The 21,312-nt window shown below is 42.5% G+C and overlaps 1 protein-coding gene across 12 annotated transcripts in view; it reads right to left on the bottom strand.

Annotated features, from left to right (window-relative positions):
• The window catches only part of Ppp6r3 (protein phosphatase 6 regulatory subunit 3), a 120,251-nt gene that overhangs the window by 49,758 nt on the left and 49,181 nt on the right, over positions 1-21,312 (bottom strand). For all 12 annotated transcript variants that reach the window (XM_029472604.2, XM_029472607.2, XM_029472608.2 and 9 more), the window contains 5 exons: positions 16,440-16,626; positions 12,725-12,862; positions 9,346-9,411; positions 6,645-6,757; positions 2,605-2,718 (listed from right to left, as the gene is read on the bottom strand). In XM_029472604.2, coding sequence (XP_029328464.1) covers positions 2,605-2,718; positions 6,645-6,757; positions 9,346-9,411; positions 12,725-12,862; positions 16,440-16,626 — 618 coding nt within the window. The remainder of the gene's footprint in view (positions 1-2,604; positions 2,719-6,644; positions 6,758-9,345; positions 9,412-12,724; positions 12,863-16,439; positions 16,627-21,312) is intronic.

Below are 21,312 nucleotides of genomic sequence, written 5' to 3'. Positions count from 1 at the left end.
GTGTGGGAGTAGGATTTATGGAGTAGTAGATGTATGTCTTTTTCCCCAGCCCTTAATGTTGAGCTTGACTCAATCTGGTCAACAGCTGAATCAGCACTCCAGTCTTTAGTTACTTTCAATGTATGATTGAGGCTTGCATGCTAAACTTTTCTATCTGCTATGCCCATCACTTAGACCTTCCCTGTAAGCCTGCTCCTTCCACACACCGGCCTTGCTGTCCTTCTGGCAGCATTCTACTGTTACTTGTTAACTGGCACCTGGACATTTGGGAAAGGGACAGGATGAAGAGAAATGCCTTGGCCTTAGCATTCCTACCCCTAAGAGTAGGGCTTTCTTGGTGATCCTTCCCCTACATCATGGTAGAAAAAAACAAAACAAAACAAAACAAAACACCAGTTATCTCAAGTGTTCCTGTCTTTCCCACTGAACAGAAGAACTTTTTTCCTGGTCAATTCCTCTTGATACAATGTTCTTCACTGTATCCATAGTGTTTAAGGGGTAGCTTCTTTTACATGGGAAACTTAGGATTTTGTTTAGGGGAAAGGACAGAGAAGGTGCTCCACTGCAAAGGCCTGCAACCACAGTGGGAGGTGCCTATCCTACCTTGCTTGCATTGGTACTTCTCTCCTGAAAGGCTTATAGGCATGTACAAAATACCGTTTGAGGTCTGTAGTACTCAGGGTTTCTTGCTCTCTTTACCCTCTCAGGTGCTTTGAAAATTATGTAACCTGCTGCTATTCTAATACATATAAGCCTGACTCAGGGCTAAAGAGAGGCTTAGCAGTTAAGAGGGTGTACTGCTCCAAGCACCCATGATGAGCAGCTCACAGCCTCCTGTAACCTAAGCTCTATGCAATTCAACACTCCCAACTGGCCTCTGTAGGCACTGCATTCACACACACTTGCACACATAATTTAAAAAACAAAAATGGAGGCTGGAGAGATGGCTCGGCAGTTAAGAGCATTGGTTTGCTCTTTCAGAGAGTCTGGGTCTGATTCCTAGCTCACTGCACGACAGTTCACAGTCATCTGTAACTACAGTTCCTGGCTCTCTGACAGCCTCCTCAGGCACTGCATCAACATGGTACACAGACATGAATGCAGGCAAAACACCCGTACACACACAAAAAAAACAAGGCTTAAAGAAATGGCTCAACAGTTAGGAGTGCTTAATGCTTAGTCAAGGACAGGAGTTCAGATTACAGCATCCATGTCTTGTGAACTAACATGTAACTCCAGCTCGCAGGGATCTAACATCTCTGGTCGTCATAAGTACCTACAGGTATTTACATACACACACCAAAAATCTTGAAAAATCAAAACGAAAACGTGACTGAATTACTGTGTCATTCACAGGAGGGAAACATGGGGCAGCTGTTCCTAAGATGCACAGGTCAGGAGCTATAGTGTTCGTTCACACCTTATTTTTTGAGCTCTGTTAAAACCACCTGAAACCTATTGCAGGCTTTGGCATATGAACTCACAGCGCTACCTTTCTCAGCTGTAACACAGCAGCAAGTTTCCCACCATGAGTCTTCACTTGTACTTCTTTGGCCCTGGTGACAGGACAGCACAAGGGGGGCCACAATTCTTCCTCTCCCCTTACACCCCATAAGCCTCTTATCTCAGACTCTGCCTTTACAAATGAACTGCCTGGCAATCTGCTACTCTTCACAAGTAACACTTTCTTCTTAGCCAGATACTTCTGAGACCCTTTCCCTGGGACTCAGAAATCTCACCAGGATAAGGTAAGAATCCAAGATCTAATTACACTTTAAAGGTTCCATCTTACTCAATGTTCAAAAGCACGAGCTCCTCCCTCCATCCACCAACAGCTTTGTGTGCTTCTCCTTTACTGCCACCATGGATCACGCCTTTAAAACGGTGCTGTGGGGTTTTTCCCCTTACATCTGCTGCCTTCACTATCACCTCAGAAACCTACATTTCATCACTGAGAGGGAAAAGAGAAGCCTTGGCCAGCTGAAGACTTCAGTTGCCCGCCGGGGATGCCACTCAGTTCTCCATGTCACTTGCCTCACTGAAAGGATCCAGGCAAAACAACAAAATCTCTACAACATTCCTACACTGGATACAAACTGTAAAAGACAACATATAAAATCCAGTGGCTTACTAAAAAACATACTGTACTATGATTATGAAACAGAAAGAATGTCCTTAAGGCCTCAGGTCGGCCTCCTGTTCCTCCAGCTTCGGAAATGCAATACCCTCATAGTGAGACCCATAAAACAACAGAAGTTAGTCTCAAGAAGGGAATCTGGAGATAAACGGCACTGCAGTCAGTGCATGACTGTGAGAGATATCAACACTTGTCAACTGGGATACCCCTTCTCCATCTTCATAAGCACACAGTCAGATAGTTGTCCACTAACAACAGCAAGTATAAAGTGCTGCCAATAACCTGTTGATCAAACCATGGTGCTCACATAAATGAAATTATTATCTCTACAACAGCAAAATTCAGCAGCGCCCGATCTTCAAAGGCATGCTACTATAGCTCACCTGTTAAGATTTTAACGAGTAGCTTTTAAAACATCTAAAAGTAAAACAAGATGGGTCATTTAGTGAGATAAATGGAAAGCTTACGTTGGCCGTCGAGTCTCAAGTAAAGTCAGCAAAATCTGAATCGCACTGACTATGGCCGATTCATTCTTCTCCTTGTGAAAAATATTTGACAGAAGCTGCTCAATAATTTCTTGCCTGGGGAAAACAAAACAACAGTCAGGCACTGACTGCAATGTCATTTAACAGTAACAACTAAAAAGATCCAACCCAATTCCTATGAGCATTCATCCACACATGGGCATGTCTGCTTTCTACTTTAATTAATACAGCGATTCTTCTTATGTATGAAGTTCATCACTTTTAACAGGATGGGGGAGGGGAGTGTTTGCCTTTGTCAATCTTGTTGAAAAGCAACAAATATTTCAAGGTTAGGTGTGATCTCCTACTCAAAGCACGGTGGTGGCCGTGGTGACTGCTGACAACGATGTACATTAAAGACCTAGAACTTGCCACTTTCACAAAAGGAAAATCTTTCCAAACAACAAATTAGAACCCACTCACGCTTTTCCACACAGTATGGCTGCTGTCTGATTACCAAAGATCCAAAACAAGTCAAAAAGACCATTATCCAGACTTTTACTCTGTCACTCTCAAGTGGTAAGTCAGTATAGCCTTCCTAATGCTGGGACCCTAGAATACAGTTCCTCATGTTGTCGTGACCCTGAACCATAACATCATGTTCACTGCTACTTCATAACTGTAATTTTGCTATGATTATGAATCATAATGAATATCTGCTATGCAATCTCTATAAAAGGGTCATTTGACCCCCACAAAGGATTTTTGGCCCAAACGGTTGAAAACTTCTGGATTAGAGATTTAGAGCTGTGCTTCTGGCAACTGTGTTCTTCCATGGTGGACTTCCAGCTAAACAGCACTGATTCTTTCTTGTCCCTGTCATGCACAGATACTGCAGGGTACTCACTCACCACAGTAAAGTCATGCTTTCAAAACCACTCACAGCTACTCAAAGGCAATGGCAAACAAGCCCCAACCATCTCATGGCTATATTAACCTGGAATTCTGTCACGTCAGGAGCATTCTTATAGCCAAAACAATGTAATAACCAATGAAAACTTAGGATTTAACAACACAGTACTGGTGTCACATCCAGTATCTTATCCATCACCCAGAAGAGACCAGCACCAAGGGTCAGAGGATGGAATTTGCCACACAAGATGAGGGACGCCTTTTGGCCTCTAGATTAGGAGGTGCTTTCTGACATGGTCCTGATCCCATTTTAAAACATGGGTAATGTCACCCAAGTATCAGTGAAAGTCACCATGTGTGACACCATCTAGATTACTCAGCCACATCTCTGAGTTTTGGTTTTTCTAGGGTGGTCATAGAAAGACACATCTAAAAAACTGACTCAAAATAACAAAAATTCTGAATTCATTATTATCTATAATTGAGATACATAGAACAGTCTAAAGAGAAGTATTTTAAGGAAATTTTCAGTTTCAAACTTGCTAGAATGCGTTTAACTTAGGCACAAACTTCCTCCTAAACTCCATGTCCATCAACTCAAGATTTCTCTTTTAGTAGCACTACTCTCAAAGATTCTTCAACTTCAGCCACTTAAACCCACCCTTCTATACTTTTCACTCCTGACACACATGCACATGGGCCATTCAACACTCAAATTCTGGTAATTTTTTTTGTATGTCTCACCAAAAGACTGACACTCTGATATGAATATTCGATAGTAACTGAACTGCTTGATCGTTAAATAGAGACAACATGGTGGTTTGAATAAAAATAACCCTATAGGCTCACAGGAATTGGCACTATTTGAAAGGATTAGTAGGTGTGGACTTGTTAGAGGATATATGTCACAGGGGGTGGGCTTTGGGGTTTCAAAAGCACAAGCCAGGCCCAGAGGCTCACTCTTTCCTCCTGCTGCCTGTGGATCTACATGCAGAACTCTTTGCCCGGATGCCGCCATGTTCCCTATCATGAAGAGAACAGACTGTGAAACTGTACACAAGCCCCAATTAAATATTTTCTCTTCTAAGAATTGCCATGGTCAGTGTCTCTTCCCAGTAATAGAGCACTGGCAACATACTTTGATATACTGTTATTAAATATATTAATCAAATATGTAGACTGGGGAGTATGTTTAATAGAGGTTTTCTAAGCTCATGGCAACCTTCTATTACTGTATTTTCTCAGTCCATAAACCATAAGTAAAAGAACTGGCAGTACAAAACTGTCAAAAATAAAAGATATTTGGAGGGCAGGGAAAAGCATTCATCTCCCTCTGCTTCCCAACTGTATGCAATATGAACCTCAAACTCCTCATGCTACATACCTCAGGCTGCCAGAATAGACTATACTTTCAAACTGAGATCCAAACTAAATCCTTCATTCCTTAAAGAGGGGAAGGGAAGAAAGGAGAGTGTGAGGGCAAGGGTGAGGGAGAGGGAATGTACATTGGCTTTTAGAAAGATACAGTGATAGCTGGGTGTGGTGGCACACGCCTTTAATCCCAGCACTTGGGATGCAGAGGCAGGCGGATTTTTGAGTTCAGGGCCAGCCTGGTCTACAAAGTGAGTTCCAGGACAGCCAGGGCTATATATACAGAGAAACCCTGTCTCGGGGGGGGGGGGGGGGGGGGGGGGAAGAAGGACACAGTGATACCACAGGCCACTGGCTCACCTGGTCCATGTATCTGAAGAAACTCACTCTATAACATTTATTGATAGAAATCATGACTATATAGTTATCTTGACTTAAAAAGGACTAAAGTCAGAGCTTAAAAGTTAGAAGCAAGCATATATGTGGGCCCTGGTGGCCCTGTAGAACTCAGAGCTCATCGCTGACCAGGTAGATAGGTTGACTCTGTACCAACCACTCACTACATGAGACCACCACTAACAGAATATAGCTCACTGACTTTGACATATTCTAACTATAAATGCCAGATTTCAAGACTCCATATTTTAAAATCATTAAAATTATATGATGTTCTTTTTGCTATGTTTCTATTAGACAGTAGCTTTGTAAACCACATGAAATTGCTGAAACTCAAAAAAAAAAAAAAAAAAAAAAAGGACCAGTTTTTGATTTTCTTTATTTGAGATAAGGTTGTACTATGTAGCCTGGGCTGTCCCAGATCGCTAAAGAAAAAGATTGCCCTGCCTGTGCCTCCAAGGCACGTGCCACCACACCAAGCCAAACACTGAGAATTTTTAAATTATAATTTTGCACAGTTCAGCTCATGTAAGTATCTGGATGTGGAAGGTCTTATATGTTTGAAAGGACTACATATATAAAACGAGACATTAACACCAAAACCTACAGGATGGCACCGTGAATGCACCTTTTTCACAAGACAGCTACAGCAAGATGCGCCCTCCCGACTTACACTTTGGCAAAAGATACAGAGAAAGCCTCTTTCCATTGGAGGACTATGAAGGGACACATAACAACATGAGAGACAAGCCAAGAGCAGTAGAGCAAAGGAGACCCCCATCCATCTAATGTGCACTCTTTTCAGTTACTTCTCCTGCTTTCCTATAACACTACTTAAACAGTGTGCACATAAGTCAACTAACAACATCCTTTCCAAAAACGTGAGAATCCTGGAAATCAAAACAGCAGCCCATCCCCAAAGGACCTTCTCTTCAACACGAGCTTAAAACAAGGTAAGTGTTCAAGCAGCCTGTTTCAGCTGCAAAGACACAATGGCCCTCGAAGATAGTCAGAAGAAAGCAATGACATAAATGGGTCAAATGCATACATACAGAAGACTCTATTTAAAAAAACAAGAAGTCCTCCAAGTCATGATATGACTGTTTCATGTCAGGATGGCTCTGTAAAACAGCTCTGCGGCACTGAGAAGTCCAAAGTCCATGATACATGCCACGGGATCCCCTTCTTGCTCTTCGGTCTCTACTGGGTCACAAACAGTGGAAAAAGAAAAGCAGGCTTTCCTGCTTTGCATATGGTTTTCATGACACGGTGCCCTCAAAGGAGCATGTCACTTACCAGTCACTCATAAGGTAACACATCACACAGCATCAGTGAGGAAAGTGAGAACCAAGTGGTAAACATACTTTTCTAGAGTGGCAAGCAGGGGGTCTGGCTCTGTACTGTTCTGAACTTGTAACATCTGGTCTCTGCTCAGGCGAACAATTTCACAAAGTGATTGTGAGGCATTTGAATGCCGCTAAAGGAAAAAGGTACAATTTTAGCTATAGAACTTGTTATAAGTTAACTTTATACTTAAAAAGTGAAGGGAGAAATTGCTTGAGAGGTAACACAAGTTAAAACTGTCTATAAGCTTCAATAAACAAGTGAAGCCCCAAAGGAAAAGACAAAAGCATTGACTGCCAGGCGAGTGAGCTTCTCTCTTCCACAACTGCAGTGTAGATTACCATCTGTAGAGACATGTGAGCAAAGGCCTGACATGGGCATATGTCTCTGACTAAATTCTTGGGGGGAAAATGGTATCCTCCCACACACACCTTTATTAGCACAGACAAATACACACACTAGCTCAAAAATTAAAACAAACAAATGAAAACTAACACAGCTCTGTGGAAGATAGAAGGTGGAGTGTCCATCTACCTTTCTGGGAAGCCTCAGCATTCATGTCCTGTGGGAAACGGTAACATTTCTGAACAACACAGTCTGGAGAGATGATACACAATGGGAATCCACACTAGAATCAGTAACCTAACACTTTTTTAAAATGATAATTAACACCCCCCCTCTTTCTGTGGGGGGTATTGTTTTTGAGACAAAGATTCAAGATATACTTCAGGCTGGCCTCCAACTTTCCTGCTTTAACTTTCCACTTGCTGGGATTTCTGGCAGGAATCACCATGCTAGTCGTGGTTTGTCTTTCTCAAAAACCATGCTGTAGGCTGAAGAGATGGTTCAGTGGTTAAGAGCACCAGCTCCTCCCCCGAACACCCAGGTCTGATTCCCAGCACCCTCGTGGTGGTTCACAACCATCGGTAACTCTAGCTCCAGGAGACTGGATACCTTCTTCAAGCCTCCAGGGCCACCAGGTATGCATGTAGTGTATATACATACATGCAGATAAAACACCCACACATATAATATTTTTTTTAATCTAAAAGCATTATTTAAAAAAAAAATGTCAGGTCAAGCATACCGGAGCAGAGAATCAGAGGACAGTAACCCAGAATGCTTTCATGTAAAACTAAACAAACGAGCAGCATTGGGGCTGACTTTCCAGAGAAATGAAACCTACAGGCAAAACACCCATACACACAAAATTAAATTAAAAATTTATACAACTGAGCCTCTCCTTAATAGTTTCTAATACATTTTACAGGCAAGTAGAAAACCTTGTAAGAAATCAAGGTCTGCTCAAGAATACAGTGAAGAACAAGCCTATTTATGGAAAGCAATCCCTACGGACTCTGTGTATGTCATCGCTCTCTACTACCAGCACTGGCCAGGCCCCTAGGAACTGAGAGCTCCTGGAACCACTGAGCTTCACCCAGAGGGGAAGAAATTAGTCTCAATAAGCCCAAGAGTTCTTGCAGCAGAGTTGTCCCTTAGCGCCCAGCATACACCCCTGGAATGTATGAAGAATACCAACTCTGGCAACAACAGCAGCTACCATAAGGGAGCATGAACTCTAGGATGCTAGAGAGGTGAACAATGTTTCTAGATATAAAAAAAAGCCCTAGGATTAATTTTTACTTTGTATGTACGTACATACGTATGTATGTATGTATGTAAGTATGTATGTATGTATGTATGAATGAACCATGTATGTGCCTGGTGCTTAAAAAACCCGAAAGAGAGTCATACCCCTTTGAACTGAGGTAGGGACAGTTACAGCCTTTTAGGTAGGTGCTGGGAACTGAAGCCAGGTCTTCTGCAAGAGCAGAAAATGCACTTAGCCGCTGTGCCATTGCTAAAGACCCCTAAAAACTTTTTAAGCAGACTATTTAAACAGAGAGTAAAATCAACCTCTACGAAAAACTACCCTTGAATAAAAAATATCCTCTGGCTAAAAGTCTGTTTTCCTCTGCCCTGCTAATCCATTCTGCTTATTTTCCAATCTAACCAGCAATCCAGAAGCATGAGAGGAAGATCTAAGGCCTTGAGTACACTCTGAATCACCCTAAAACCAACTCCTCCATGGACATGAGGTTGACCCTATTAGGAAGCTGTTATGTCTATACATAATGATTGACTTTGGATAATCCCATACATCTTGGTGTGATTCTTGAGAAGTGATGCTATAGACTTCAGAGATATAAATCCCGACCCCTCAAGACAGGGTTCAATGTGGGGCAGCCAACTCAAGCTTCAGACCCACTGCCACATCTGTCTCTGATCTCGAGAACCAGGGAAGGAGGTGAGCAGATGGGACAGGATGCACTGTCACAATGGCTGTCTCTAGCCTCCACACCCAGGCTGAACCAGTTTGAGTCTCAAAGTCAGAAGTGAGACTATGAAATCACTGTTAGGTTCAGTGATGCCTGCTAAGTTTTAGTCAGACTTCTCAAGATGTAGATGTAGCCCCATCATCTACGATAAAAGTGGGTATAAAAGAAAAATTGGTGTGAACGGAGATTTATCACAAAGCAGGTTTAGCATGACCCACCTCTGGGAAGGAGATGGTGTTCTTCTGCTCCTCACAACTCAAGAATAGCAGGTAATTATACTGTTCTACACAACCCCTCTGATTCCCTTTACATATACGCATGTATGTTCTGTGGCGAATGAACAGTTTTTATATGAAAAAATAAGTTGTGTAAGAGAACTTACATCTTCTTCTTGCGATGGGTGAACTATTTCCACAAGCCTCTGGATAATTCTCTCCTCATTTAGCCACTGCAAAACACATTGTACAAGTGATCATAGCAACGAGTGGCTCCTGCTCAAGCCCCAGTGAAGATAACATACTGGAAATAGCCATCACACTTTAAGTAGAATTTACAAGTTTCTCTGGACTTTGAACACTACAGAAAATTAAAAAGTCCCCCAAGGAAAATACAGTGAATATATCATTTCAAGAATGACCACATTCACCAACAACTCCAAGTCCCAATAGCCACCCACTCAGACAACACTCAATGATGGTGACTACTGGATATTCAACATTTACATAGCTATACTTTCACTACTGAGAGCAAGTTCATAGTAGCTTTAGGAGAGTGTCAGCTCTGAACTTCAGATGAACTAAGAACAACGCCTGTACCAAGCCTCTGGGTTAGAAGAACCCAAGATAAAAAAAGGAGCTTTTAAGCTGGGAGGTAGCAGTGCATGCCTTTAATGCCAGCACTGGCAGAGGCAGGATCTGAGTCCAGATCAGCCTGGTCTAGAGTGAGTCCCAGGACAGGCAGGGATACACAGAGAAATCCTGTGGAAGGAAGGAAGGAAGGAAGGAAGGAAGGAAGGAAGGAAGGAAGGAAGGAAGGAAGGAAGGAAGGAAGGAAAAATGGGAGGACCGGGTTAGATATCCAAACCAAATTCTCTACAGGAAATACTAGGGTCAGACTGAGACAACCTAAAAGCAGATGATAGTCACCTGCCTGTCTCAAAGGTAAAGCTGCTGCAATCATTATAATCTCTTTGTAACTCTACATGAGATGCAGTGAACAAAAACACAGAAGGGATCAGAGTGAAAAAAATAATAATGATAAAGGACAAACCAGCAAGCTTAATATCAGCTCCGTAAAGGGTCAGAACACCATAAACTATAAGGCAGTTTAGTACTGAGAAAGGCCACCACCTGACTCCCAAAGGTGGGAGAGAATAGGGTTGAGGGCAAGAAGGCAAATACAATTTGATAAAGGCAGAGAGAACAAACCCCTGATGCTATCTATCTCTGGCTCTTTACAGGAAACATATCAAAGGGCAATGCAAAGACTAATGGGCAGGTTTATATCAGAAGCCGCCCAACAGCTATGTGTTATTACATTTAATTGTTCTGTGTGTGTACATGTGTGTCACAGCATGTGTGTGGAGGACAGGATGTCTTGTAGAAGAGGGTTCTTTACATCTTGTGGGCTCTGTGAATAGAACTCAAATGAAATGGTTTGGCAATGGGTGCTATTACCCACTGAGCCATCTTACTAGCCCTTAGGATCTATTTTAAAAATACATTTAACATCTTCATAAACCTAAGATCTAATTTTATAAATCTCCCAGAAATTACTGGGTATGGGATGAAATTTCTCACAATCTTACCTGAGGCCACACTCTAATAGCAATGCCCTAGAGTATATGAATCCTGACCATGAGAAAGTCTAGGTGAGCTAACCAGTTTTGAACTTCTATCCTCTGCATAGCTATTCACAAGTACTTGTGACCTTAAAGACTTTAAGAAGGGGGCTGAAGAGATGGCTAAGCAGTTAAGAGCACTGGCTGTTCTTCCACGGGTACTGAGTTCAATTCCCAGAAACCCATGGTGGCTCACAACCATCTATAATGGAGTCTGATTCCCTCTTCTGGTGTGCATGAAAACAGAATACTCATATACATAAAATAAATAAATCTTAAAAGAAAAAAAGAAAAGACTTTAAAGAATTTCCCACTAACCTACTCTCCCATTACTAATCACACAGCTCTCCCTAAAAGCATACCTCTTTAAAAATAGGCTCTAAAAGTTTCAACTCAGAAGTAACCAAAGGAGTAGTGCTATTACAGCAAACCACACTGATAAGACTTCCCTGTGCACCAATCCCTCTTGCTCTAATAGTCTTTCCCAAAATTTTGAACCCCTTTTGAGAAAAGACCCAGATCTACACACAAAGGAAGACACACAAAAGAAGCAAGTCCATGGCACCAGCTTGCAGTACTCAGCTGGTTACCTATGTAACCTTGACAGATCTAGCCCTGACCTATCAAATAAAGAAAGCATGATGGGCATCTTAGCAGTGTGTGCCCTGCAGTGGACAACCCTCGGCAAATCTTCCTTTCACAGACCTTCTTTCTTGGTTTGGTCCCTTAAGTCTTTAAAACTACAATTTTCAATGAAAACTCTTTTTCAATGAATACAGGTTTCCCTTCTTTTGAGACAGGATGTCATTATGTTGCCCAAGCTATCTAGAACTTAAAATCCTCCTGCCTCAACCTACAGAGTGCTGGCATTATAAGCATGTGCAACCACAAGTGACTGGGGATCAATTAAGATATGGTTCTGGAATGCAAGGGTAAGGACTCAGCGAAAGCCTTATACTCAGATTATCCAAACCTCCCTCAAGTCCAGTTTCACTTAAGACATCTATCTACTCATAAACTGCACATAGCCTAAAATTGTCTGAACTTATAAGCAGTCCCCTTTCATGCAACCCCACTCTTCCTGTTTGTCCTCCCATAGGAGGCACACACATTGAAAGCCTTGTCCTGCTTATACCTAGACCCAGCTTTAGGATAAATCCTCAACTCACTCACCGTCAATGTAACAAACCAACCAGCAAAGGGCAAATAACACAGAATCTGAAAGCTCTAGGGATCTATACATCCTGAGCCCTAGTCCTATAAAGTCTGAATCTCAGGCTGGTGAGATTGCTCAGCGAGTAAGAGCACTGACTACTTTTCCAAAGATCCTGAGTTCAAATCCCAGCAACCACATGGTGGCTCACAATCACTCATAATGAAATCTGACGCCCTCTTCTGGTGCGTCTGAAGTCAGCTACAGTGTACTTATGTATAATAATAAATCTTTGGATCCGAACAAACAGGGACTGAGTGAGTGGAGTTGACTGGAGCAAGTGGGGTGGACTGGAGCAAGCAGGGGTCTTAAAAATTCAATTCCCAACAACCACATGAAGGCTCACAACCACCTCTACAGATACAGTGTATCTCAGATACACTAAATAAATAAATAAATCTTTAAGAATAGAAATAAAAATAAAGTCTGAATCTCAGATGGTGTGGTTGCACATGCTTTTAATTCTAGCACTTGGGAGGCATAGAGACTTATCTGAGTTTGAGACCAGCCAGGTCTATACAGTGAGTTTCAAGACACTCAGGGTCACGAGGAGAGCCCAGTCTCAAAGATTAAAATCTGAATCTTTGTGTTGGGACAACCATCTCCTTGCCTCATCCCCAGGCCCCCTCATTCTGTAGAATTCCCCCAGCACACAGGAGCCCAGTGGCCAACATAACAGCACCCCCAGCAGTTTAAATCTCTACTCACATTCAGAACATCTTGCCTGGGTTGTGGAGGCTCAATACATGTCAAGAGCCTGAGCAATAAATCCATGATAGCAGAAGTTCCTATGTGCTTTATAATGAGATCCACAAAATCACGCTTCTTTTTCAAGAAATCCACAATCTAGAGGAAAACAAATCAAACTGAAAGATGCGTAACTTCAGACATATAATCTAGAATGACCAACATTCCTCAAATCCTGCTAGACAGCTTAAGAGCAAGCAGGTACCGAATCAGCAAGCACACGGGGAATCTGGCTAACAGCTGCAATATTCAAAACCCTTAAAATTGACATGCATCCCCATTACAAATAAAGCGGACTGAACCTTTGCCTTCTGTTTATTTTCATTGTTCATTCCCTAGCAACAGCTATCTACAAACCTACAAACAGCTAAAGAACATACAATTTGGGGTGGGAGGGCTGCTCTTCTAGAAGACCCAGATTCAATTCCCAGCATCCACGTGTTGGCTCACAACCAGCTGTGACTCCAGTTTTGGGGTGAGTCAAAACCCTTTTCTGGCCTTGGTGGGCACCAGACATATACATGGTGCACATACATGTAGGCAAAACACCCATATACATAAAATGAAACAAATATTTTAAAAATATAGATACTACTTTATGAAACAATCCTATTAGACTTAAAATTAAAATGCAGAATATTTTAAAACGAAGGGAGATTCAAAGCAAAGCTGTTTCTAAGTAGCTAACCTGCCTGGTCACAAGGTGATTTAGGCTGCACTGCTGCATGTATGACTAACAGGAGGCTGGGAAGAGGGGGCTGTGCTGAGTGGGAAAGAACTTGGAATGGAAATGATGCTCTGTCCTGCACCACTTCCTATGTCTTCTTATTTGTGTCTGTGAGCCAACAGCATCTATTAAAACTCCACCACACATCCTAGGAGAGCTTAGCAAAGTGGTGGAGTTTTTTGTTTCTTTTTTAAAGATTTACTTGTTTATTTATGTATATGAGTATACTGTAGCTGTCTTCAGACACACCAGAAGAGGGTACTGGATCCCAGTACAGATGGTTGTGAGCCACCATGTGGTTTCTGAGAATTGAACTCAGGACCTCTGGAAAAACAGTCAGTGCTCTTAACAACTGAGCCATCTCTCCAGCCCAATAGGGTTTTTGTTTTTGCCACAAATTTTCACTAAGCCCTGGAAGGTGAAGATTCATTGTTCTAGATGAGAAATCCTAGGCTCAGACATGTTAGTATCTGCTACAAGTAAAAGGAAACTGTCCTGGGATTTAAACTAAGATCTGCATCCCATGAGAGTCACAGGACTGCTACTGAGCTGCACAAAGAAGGTTAACAGCCAGAAAGAACAGCTAGAACTAAAACTGCCAAGTAACTTCAAAATGAGTCACTATACTGTTTGTGTAGACGATGTCAAATGGACACACCTCTTCAAGGAGTGGCAGCCATGCCAGTCACAGCTGAGTCCTACAGCAGTCTTTGAAAGGCGGCGAGAGAGGAGGAAAAAGTCACAAATGGCCAACTACACATGGCCAAACTATACCTGCATTTCATGGCAGAAACACTGGTCCTAGAGCCTACAGGCATAAAGCTTAGCTGGTGCTATGAACAATTCAGCATAGACCACAAGGCCGATTTCATTGTCGAAGAGCTAAACCATTCAACACTGCCAACAGTTGGACACCCTGTTCTAAAGGCTGATTACACCATGTGAATGTGGACTTTTGTCAGCGCTGACAGTGCCTAAGTCCTAACCAACACTACCAAGCAACAGGAAACAAGCTTTTATTAAAAGACAAAAGCAGCTACACAAGCAACACTGATAATGCTGTACTCTCATTATCATCCAAGAACTTGACGCTAGAGAGACAAGGAGCAACCAGGTGACAGGACTCTTCTTCATTCAGGGTTCAACTGACACACATCATCGTTAGACAGATAATAGAACTGACTGAGCTCTGGTATCAATAACACAGAGATTCAGAAAGTCTTCCACATACTTTCATGATTTATCTTATATACACCAGAAATCATAGCTCCTCAGCCTGGGTCTAACAGCAGATGTAAGATAAAAACATAAGCCGGGAGCCGGGCGTGGTGGCGCACACCTTTAATCCCAGCACTCGGGAGGCAGAGGCAGGCGGATTTCTGAGTTCGAGGCCAGCCTGGTCTACAAAGTGAGTGCCAGGACAGCCAGGGCTACACAGAGAAACCCTGTCTCGAAAAAACCAAAAAAAAAAAAAACAAAAACAAAAAAAAAAAAACAAAACATAAGCCGGGCATGGTGGCACATGCCTTTAATCCCAGCACTCAGGAGGCAGAGGCAGGCGGATTCCTGAGTTCCAGGACAGCCTGGTCTACAAAGTGAGTTCCAGGACAGCCAGGGCTACACAGAGAAACCCTGTCTCGAAAAACCAAACTAGATAGATAGATAGATAGATAGATAGATAGATAGATAGATAGATAGATAGAGATAAAAACATAATGAAGCATGCCTTACTAATGGAGGCACCCATCTCTGAACTAACTGTGCCGGGTATATGATGGCTTGCAATTGCCGATGATATTTTGATTTCTATGTAGAGGGCAGAATGGGAGACAATTTACACTACTGAGACCATAACTTAGGGATTGTGACTCAAGGAAAAGGATCTTCCTACCAACACACTTGGGAAAGTTGCCCTATCAAAATAAAAGCCTTACCTGAACACAAAGAACACCATCTTTCTAAAATAAAACATGGTCCCTGACTTAACAGAGAACAGAACATAATGGGCCCAAAATAGTTTCAGTTCTATCATGTGTGCCGACCACAGAGCAAAACCAAGTAACTGGAGACTACTGTCTACCATGAAGAATAAATACCAGGTCTGAATGGCTTGACCATGTTCATCTCTGCTTGCTGCAACTGATCTGTCAGCTTGTACTCAGCATCTGCTGCTCTAGCTGTTTCTTGGAAGTGAGCTCTTGCACTCTTTCACAACAATATCCACTAGAGAAATGGTTCTCCAATTCCAGCAGGCAATAGCATGAACTGAAAGATGCGCTAGAAACCCCCACTGTCAGGACTCCTGCACAGCAATGCTTTAAAAAAAAAAATCTCAGTAGATGCTGTTGACACTGATCCAAAGGTCACACTTGGTGAACCATTCCTTGGGAACGGCATTTCCACATAAGTCTGAATTAGAAAGGAAAAGGTGTCAAGGGGTGGTATCTATAAGAATACTGAGGTGTGTACCTTTATCCAGTGCGATAGACTAGGACTGCTGAGACACAAGGGCATCCAGGTATCTAAGCTAAAATAAATTACCAAAGTGTAAAAAGCACTAGTCAGGAATTCATCTTCAGGACTACCTGATTCTAGCTTCTCTTGAGATCATCATTAGGGAACAACTAAACAAAGCCAACTGTTAAATCCAAAGGGTCATTAGATATGTACTCAGATTCAACCTGCTACTCTCACAAAAATGCTTCTGATTATGTGTCCAGAGAAGAAATCAAAGTCTGCTAACAAACAGAGCTGAAGTTCTTCAAAGAGTATGTCAAAGGAGAAATACTCCTTAATGTGGAAACCAGGGTTTCTCAGACTCCTAAAGACCTAAAACACACTCTTCTGTAGAAAATGGCCATCAGGCAGACTCTGAGCACCGTAGCAAAGTTCCTGGCATCGTCTTGAGGATGCACAGCCCAGATACTTACCTTTTAAAACAGTATTTACCTGTTCTGGTTTTCTGCTGATAAGAATACTTAGCACCTTGCTGAAGAAACTGGCGAGTAGCGGGTTCAAGGGGGACTCATTTAGGAGGAAGCTATACAACTTCATTAGCAAGGACTCATCTTCCCCCAGTCTATCATTCATCTGGGAGACATCAGATGTGAGCAACTCACAAGATATATTTGGATACCTAGAAGAACAGGACATTACATTATCATCTAATGGAAACAGTTTATGGCATTAAGTACAGCACACATGAGGAAAGTCTCCTAAAATTCTATCAAATCATCAAAACCATCTACAAGGAATTAAGAGCGCCTTCAATCCATTCCATCCACCTCTAAGTTAAAAGACATTTTCTACTTTGTCCAAAAAATTGCCTTTAAATCAAATGAGATGACTCAGAGGTTAAGAGCACTGGCTGCTCTTCCAGAAGTCCTGAGTTCAAATCCTAGCAACCACATGGCTTACAACCATCTGTAATGGGATCTGATTCCTGGGTATGTGTGAATGAAGACAGGGCACTTATATACATAAACCTTAAAAAAAAAAAAGAATTTGTTTCTGTTTCAACACAACTACAGTGCATGAACAGGACTCATGAGTCAAGTATGCCACATTTTAACAGAACTCAGTGAGGGTACAGAGTCCTGACACAGTCCATGTGGACAGAGATGTGGCAAACTCTGAAACAAGTTAAGGGTGGCTGGTTTCCAGGAAACTACTATACACAGATGACTTTGAGCCTGCTGTAGGTTTATGAGCAGGCCACTGCTCAGTTTAGGTAGGTTACAAGTGATATGATAAAGTTCTAATAAGCTAGCAATCGATCAGTCTCCACCCATCTAAAGAAAACACCTATCACAGTATACAGAAGGGGCAAACAGTACATCAGCCTGAGGTACTGGGAGATGAGGGAAAGAGTGCCATACACACCTATGCTTTAGATAAGAGCCTTCTGTTAGGGGTTGAACTGCTGCTGTGTACATAAATGCTAAATTCTTCTTTCTTTTTTTTTTTTTTAAGATTTATTTATTTATTATATGTAAGTACACTGTAGCTGTCTTCAGACACTCCAGAAGAGGGCGCCAGATCTCGTTACTGGTTGTGAGCCACCATGTGGTTGCTGGGATTTGAACTCTGGACCTTCGGAAGAGCAGTCGGGTGCTCTTACCCACTGAGCCATCTCACCAGCCCCAAATGCTAAATTCTGAACCTCAAGTTCTGGTTGCCCATGATGAGCAGATTCTCATGTACACCAGATTTTGTTGTATAAACCTTACTCCTCAATTTAAAGCTATTGGTTAAATAAATGGGGCTATAGCCTTACTGGGGAGAATAGATATATGTGGACTTTCAGTTATGGGGCTGAGGATAGCAGGCAGGGATCACAAAGAAAGAAAGAGGAGGAAAAAAGAAGACAACAGAAGAAGGAGAAAACAGGAGGTCTCCATTAGACGTGACCAAGTGAAATGCCCTGAGGATGGACTGATGGAGCAGTAATAACCCCAGCAAGACTCAAACAATAAATACTTGAGGAAAGCATCTGGAAAATTAACAGTCTAGCCTATAGAAAAATAGATTAGGGGTAATTTGCCCAGTAATTGTGCTAAAGCTGATTTAAAAATCCATAGGACTCTGCCTTGATTACTAGGGGCTGTCTGAGTCATATTAATAACTAATATAATTAGTAAATAACATTTTAAAACCCATTTAGAGTCATCTAAGATCTTGTGAAGCTAGGGACAGGCAAGAACCCAGCCAACTGTCATTCTTCACTGTGATCTCACTCAGTAGGCCATAGGCCTACAGGTAGCAGCTGGAATCTGCTCTGCATAACTCCTTGCAGCTTCTTAAAAATCTGCAAACTCGGGTTAGCGAGATGGCTCAGCAAGTAAGGTATTTGAACTGAGGAACTTCAGAAGGACCTCAATTCAAATCCCAACAACCACATGGTGGCTCACAATAATCCGTAATGAGATCTGACGCCTTCTTCCCATGCGTCTGAAGTCAGCTACAGTGTACTTATGTATAATAATAAATAAATCTTTGGGCTAGAGCAAGCAGGGACTGAGTGAGCAGGGTGAACCTGAGTGAGCAGAGGTCCTAAAATTCAATTCCCACAACCTAACAGCACATGAAGGCTCACTCCATCTGTACAGATACAGAGTACTCAGATCCATAAATACATCAATCAATCTCACAAACAAAACAAAAATCCAAAACCAAAAACCCCTGCAACCTCAACCATGTTTGTCTCTGATAGTCAGACCACTCACTCTGAAAACCAGGCAGTAGACATCTGTTCTCCATGCTCTCTGAACTGCCAACCACCTCTCATCCTTTTCTAATGGTCACAGGAGACTAAGAGAGACTCATTAGGCAACACTGTATCTGACCATAGTTCCCTTCTCTGCTCTAACATATTCTTCCATCAACCTGACAGGAGAGCAGCCCAGGTCAAGGAGATAAAACAACAGCAGTGGCTATATAATACAGCACAAAGGGAAAGACTGTGGACTGGAGTATATGACACATATGAAGGCAAGCAGGTGACCACTGAACCCAAAAGGGGCTGGGATAAAACTAGATAAATAGCATGAGACTGTCTCCAAAAAAAACCCAAACCAAACCAAACCAAAAACAAACAAACAAACAAACAAACAACAAAAAAAAAAAACTGATGCAGGAGGAAGACAGAAAAGAAAGCAGAACTGCAGGTATGTAGGCATGTAGACTGCACTACCCAACAGCTGTCTTCTGGAAGGTTCTGTTCCATTAGTCTCCCCTATCTTGTAAAACAGCCATTCACCAATGCCACAGCAGACTTCTCTACTGTAACCACTGGCTAGGGACAGAAATACACAGTGGTTACATTTGCAGCTCTGGAATTCATACGAGGATCACATCCTGCCTTATCTACTTTCGAGGGGTGCATTGTCCTTCCTCAGTTTATAGGCTTGAAACACATGATAGGAGGTGGGGGGACTGGCATCAAAAAGGTGTTTAACGGGTGACAGCAACTTTACTCACTATTTTCTAGGACAGTGGTTTTCAACCTAATCCTGCTACCCTTTAATGCAGTTCTTCATGCTGTGGTGATCCCCAACCATAAAATTATTTTTGCTGTTACTTCATAAAGGCAATTTGCTACTATTATGAATCCTAATATAAAAACCCATGTTTTTCGAGTCTTAGGAAAGTTTGAAAGGATCATTTGTACCCCAAAAGGTCATAAACCACAGGCTGAGAACCACTGTTCTAGGATAAACTGCAGTAGGAGGAATTGGCAAAGTTACAGGGCATTCCTAGAAAGCTCACTCCTTTGGCTGACATGGCTTCCTCTTTACTGCATCATTCCTGATAGTGTACACACGGATCACCATTCCTTCCATTTAGGAAAACAAGTAAAACACCTACACCTCTCCTGCCTCCATATCTGCCTTTGGCTACCATGTGTTCTCTTACTCTCTTGTTGGGAAGTGACCTGAAGGAGATGTCTTGGCGTGTCTTTCACTCTTTTTCAGAGCCATTGCAGCCAGGCTCTCCTGACCCCAATTAATGAGATTGATACTGCCATATGCAAACTTGGGGATTCATACAGCAGCAGTATCATCTTCTCTTGCCTCCTTGAAGCCTTTCTACAGTGGCTTTCTGGGTGGCAGCCCCTACCTGTTTTTCTCTTGCCCTAGCTATTCCTGAGTCCCTGTTTGAAACCCTGATCTAGTTAACAGCCTCCATCAGCTCCATAGGTGACCTCACGAACTCCATACCTTCACATGGCATTCGTCCACCTGATGTGATTCCCTGTCTCTACATCATGCCCACCAGGCATCTCAAACTTGACAAAGCTGAAGTCAAATGCCCAACCTTTCTCTTGACACCTATCCTTAACGTTACAGCTATTCCACCATCACTTCTCCTAGGTAAAACTCCAATAGTCCTTCCTTCACAATCTTCCTTCTCAACCTCTCACCAAGGAGGCTCCTTCATTCAGTTCCTTCTAGATTCTAACCACTGTTCCCCAAAAGGTAACTGAGACCTTTTTATGCTTATCTACCTGCTTCTTAACTCACATTCACCTTTCCTTTTTACTCCAGTCCCCAACTCCCTCAGAGTGGACAGAGGACAGAGTGGACAAGAACAACAGTCAAGGCACATATATCACTCACTGCTCGAAGCCTTACTTAGATGGCTTGTTTTGGAGGATGTTTTGACCTCACCCCTGTCCCTCTCTCTTCCTGCTCACCTCTAGTCATGAGGTTGCCCTGTTGTAAGTGCACTTTAGGGCTTCCACATCTTTGGCCTGGCTGTTCCTTACCAAACACTTACAATGACAATGAACTCAGTTCTTGCATAGCTCGAAGCAAAGGCTTCCTCTAGAATCCTTCCACCCACCAACTTCAGCTGTCCCAGCCTGCTTTCTTCTCTACAGGGCTTCTCTGACAAACTATGGCTCACCCAGACCACAACTATCTTAACCTTGAAAAGGTTTTAGATTCCTTCTAAAAAGCCCTGTAGGCTAATACAGACGGTTCAGGTCACCCAAGGTACATTTTTACCTCAATAGTGGCTTTGCTTGGGCCAGAGACATAGTAGATAAAGTACTGCTCCACCCAACTCAACTCCTGCTCCTCTAAATGGCACCATCCAGTACATCCATGGGAATGTGTAAGATAAGCTGCCTGTTCTTACAGCTTCAAACACAGCACAGCAACACAGAGCACCATCACCGCCAAGCTTTCAGATCCACCAAGCAGCCCTTCCTTTCAGTAAGCCAGCACTTCATAAAGCACCATCAAGTAAAAGCCTCATCCAGAATGTGACGACAAACCCAACAAGGGAGACCACTTGTCTGCTCACAGCTTATGTAGAG

This window comes from Mus caroli, unplaced genomic scaffold, assembly GCF_978045245.1.
Source record: "Mus caroli unplaced genomic scaffold, Mus_caroli_1 scaffold_20, whole genome shotgun sequence".
Lineage (NCBI taxonomy): Eukaryota > Metazoa > Chordata > Mammalia > Rodentia > Muridae > Mus > Mus caroli.
The sequence above is the reverse complement of the archived record's forward strand: the minus strand, read 5'-3'. Positions and strand labels throughout refer to the sequence as shown.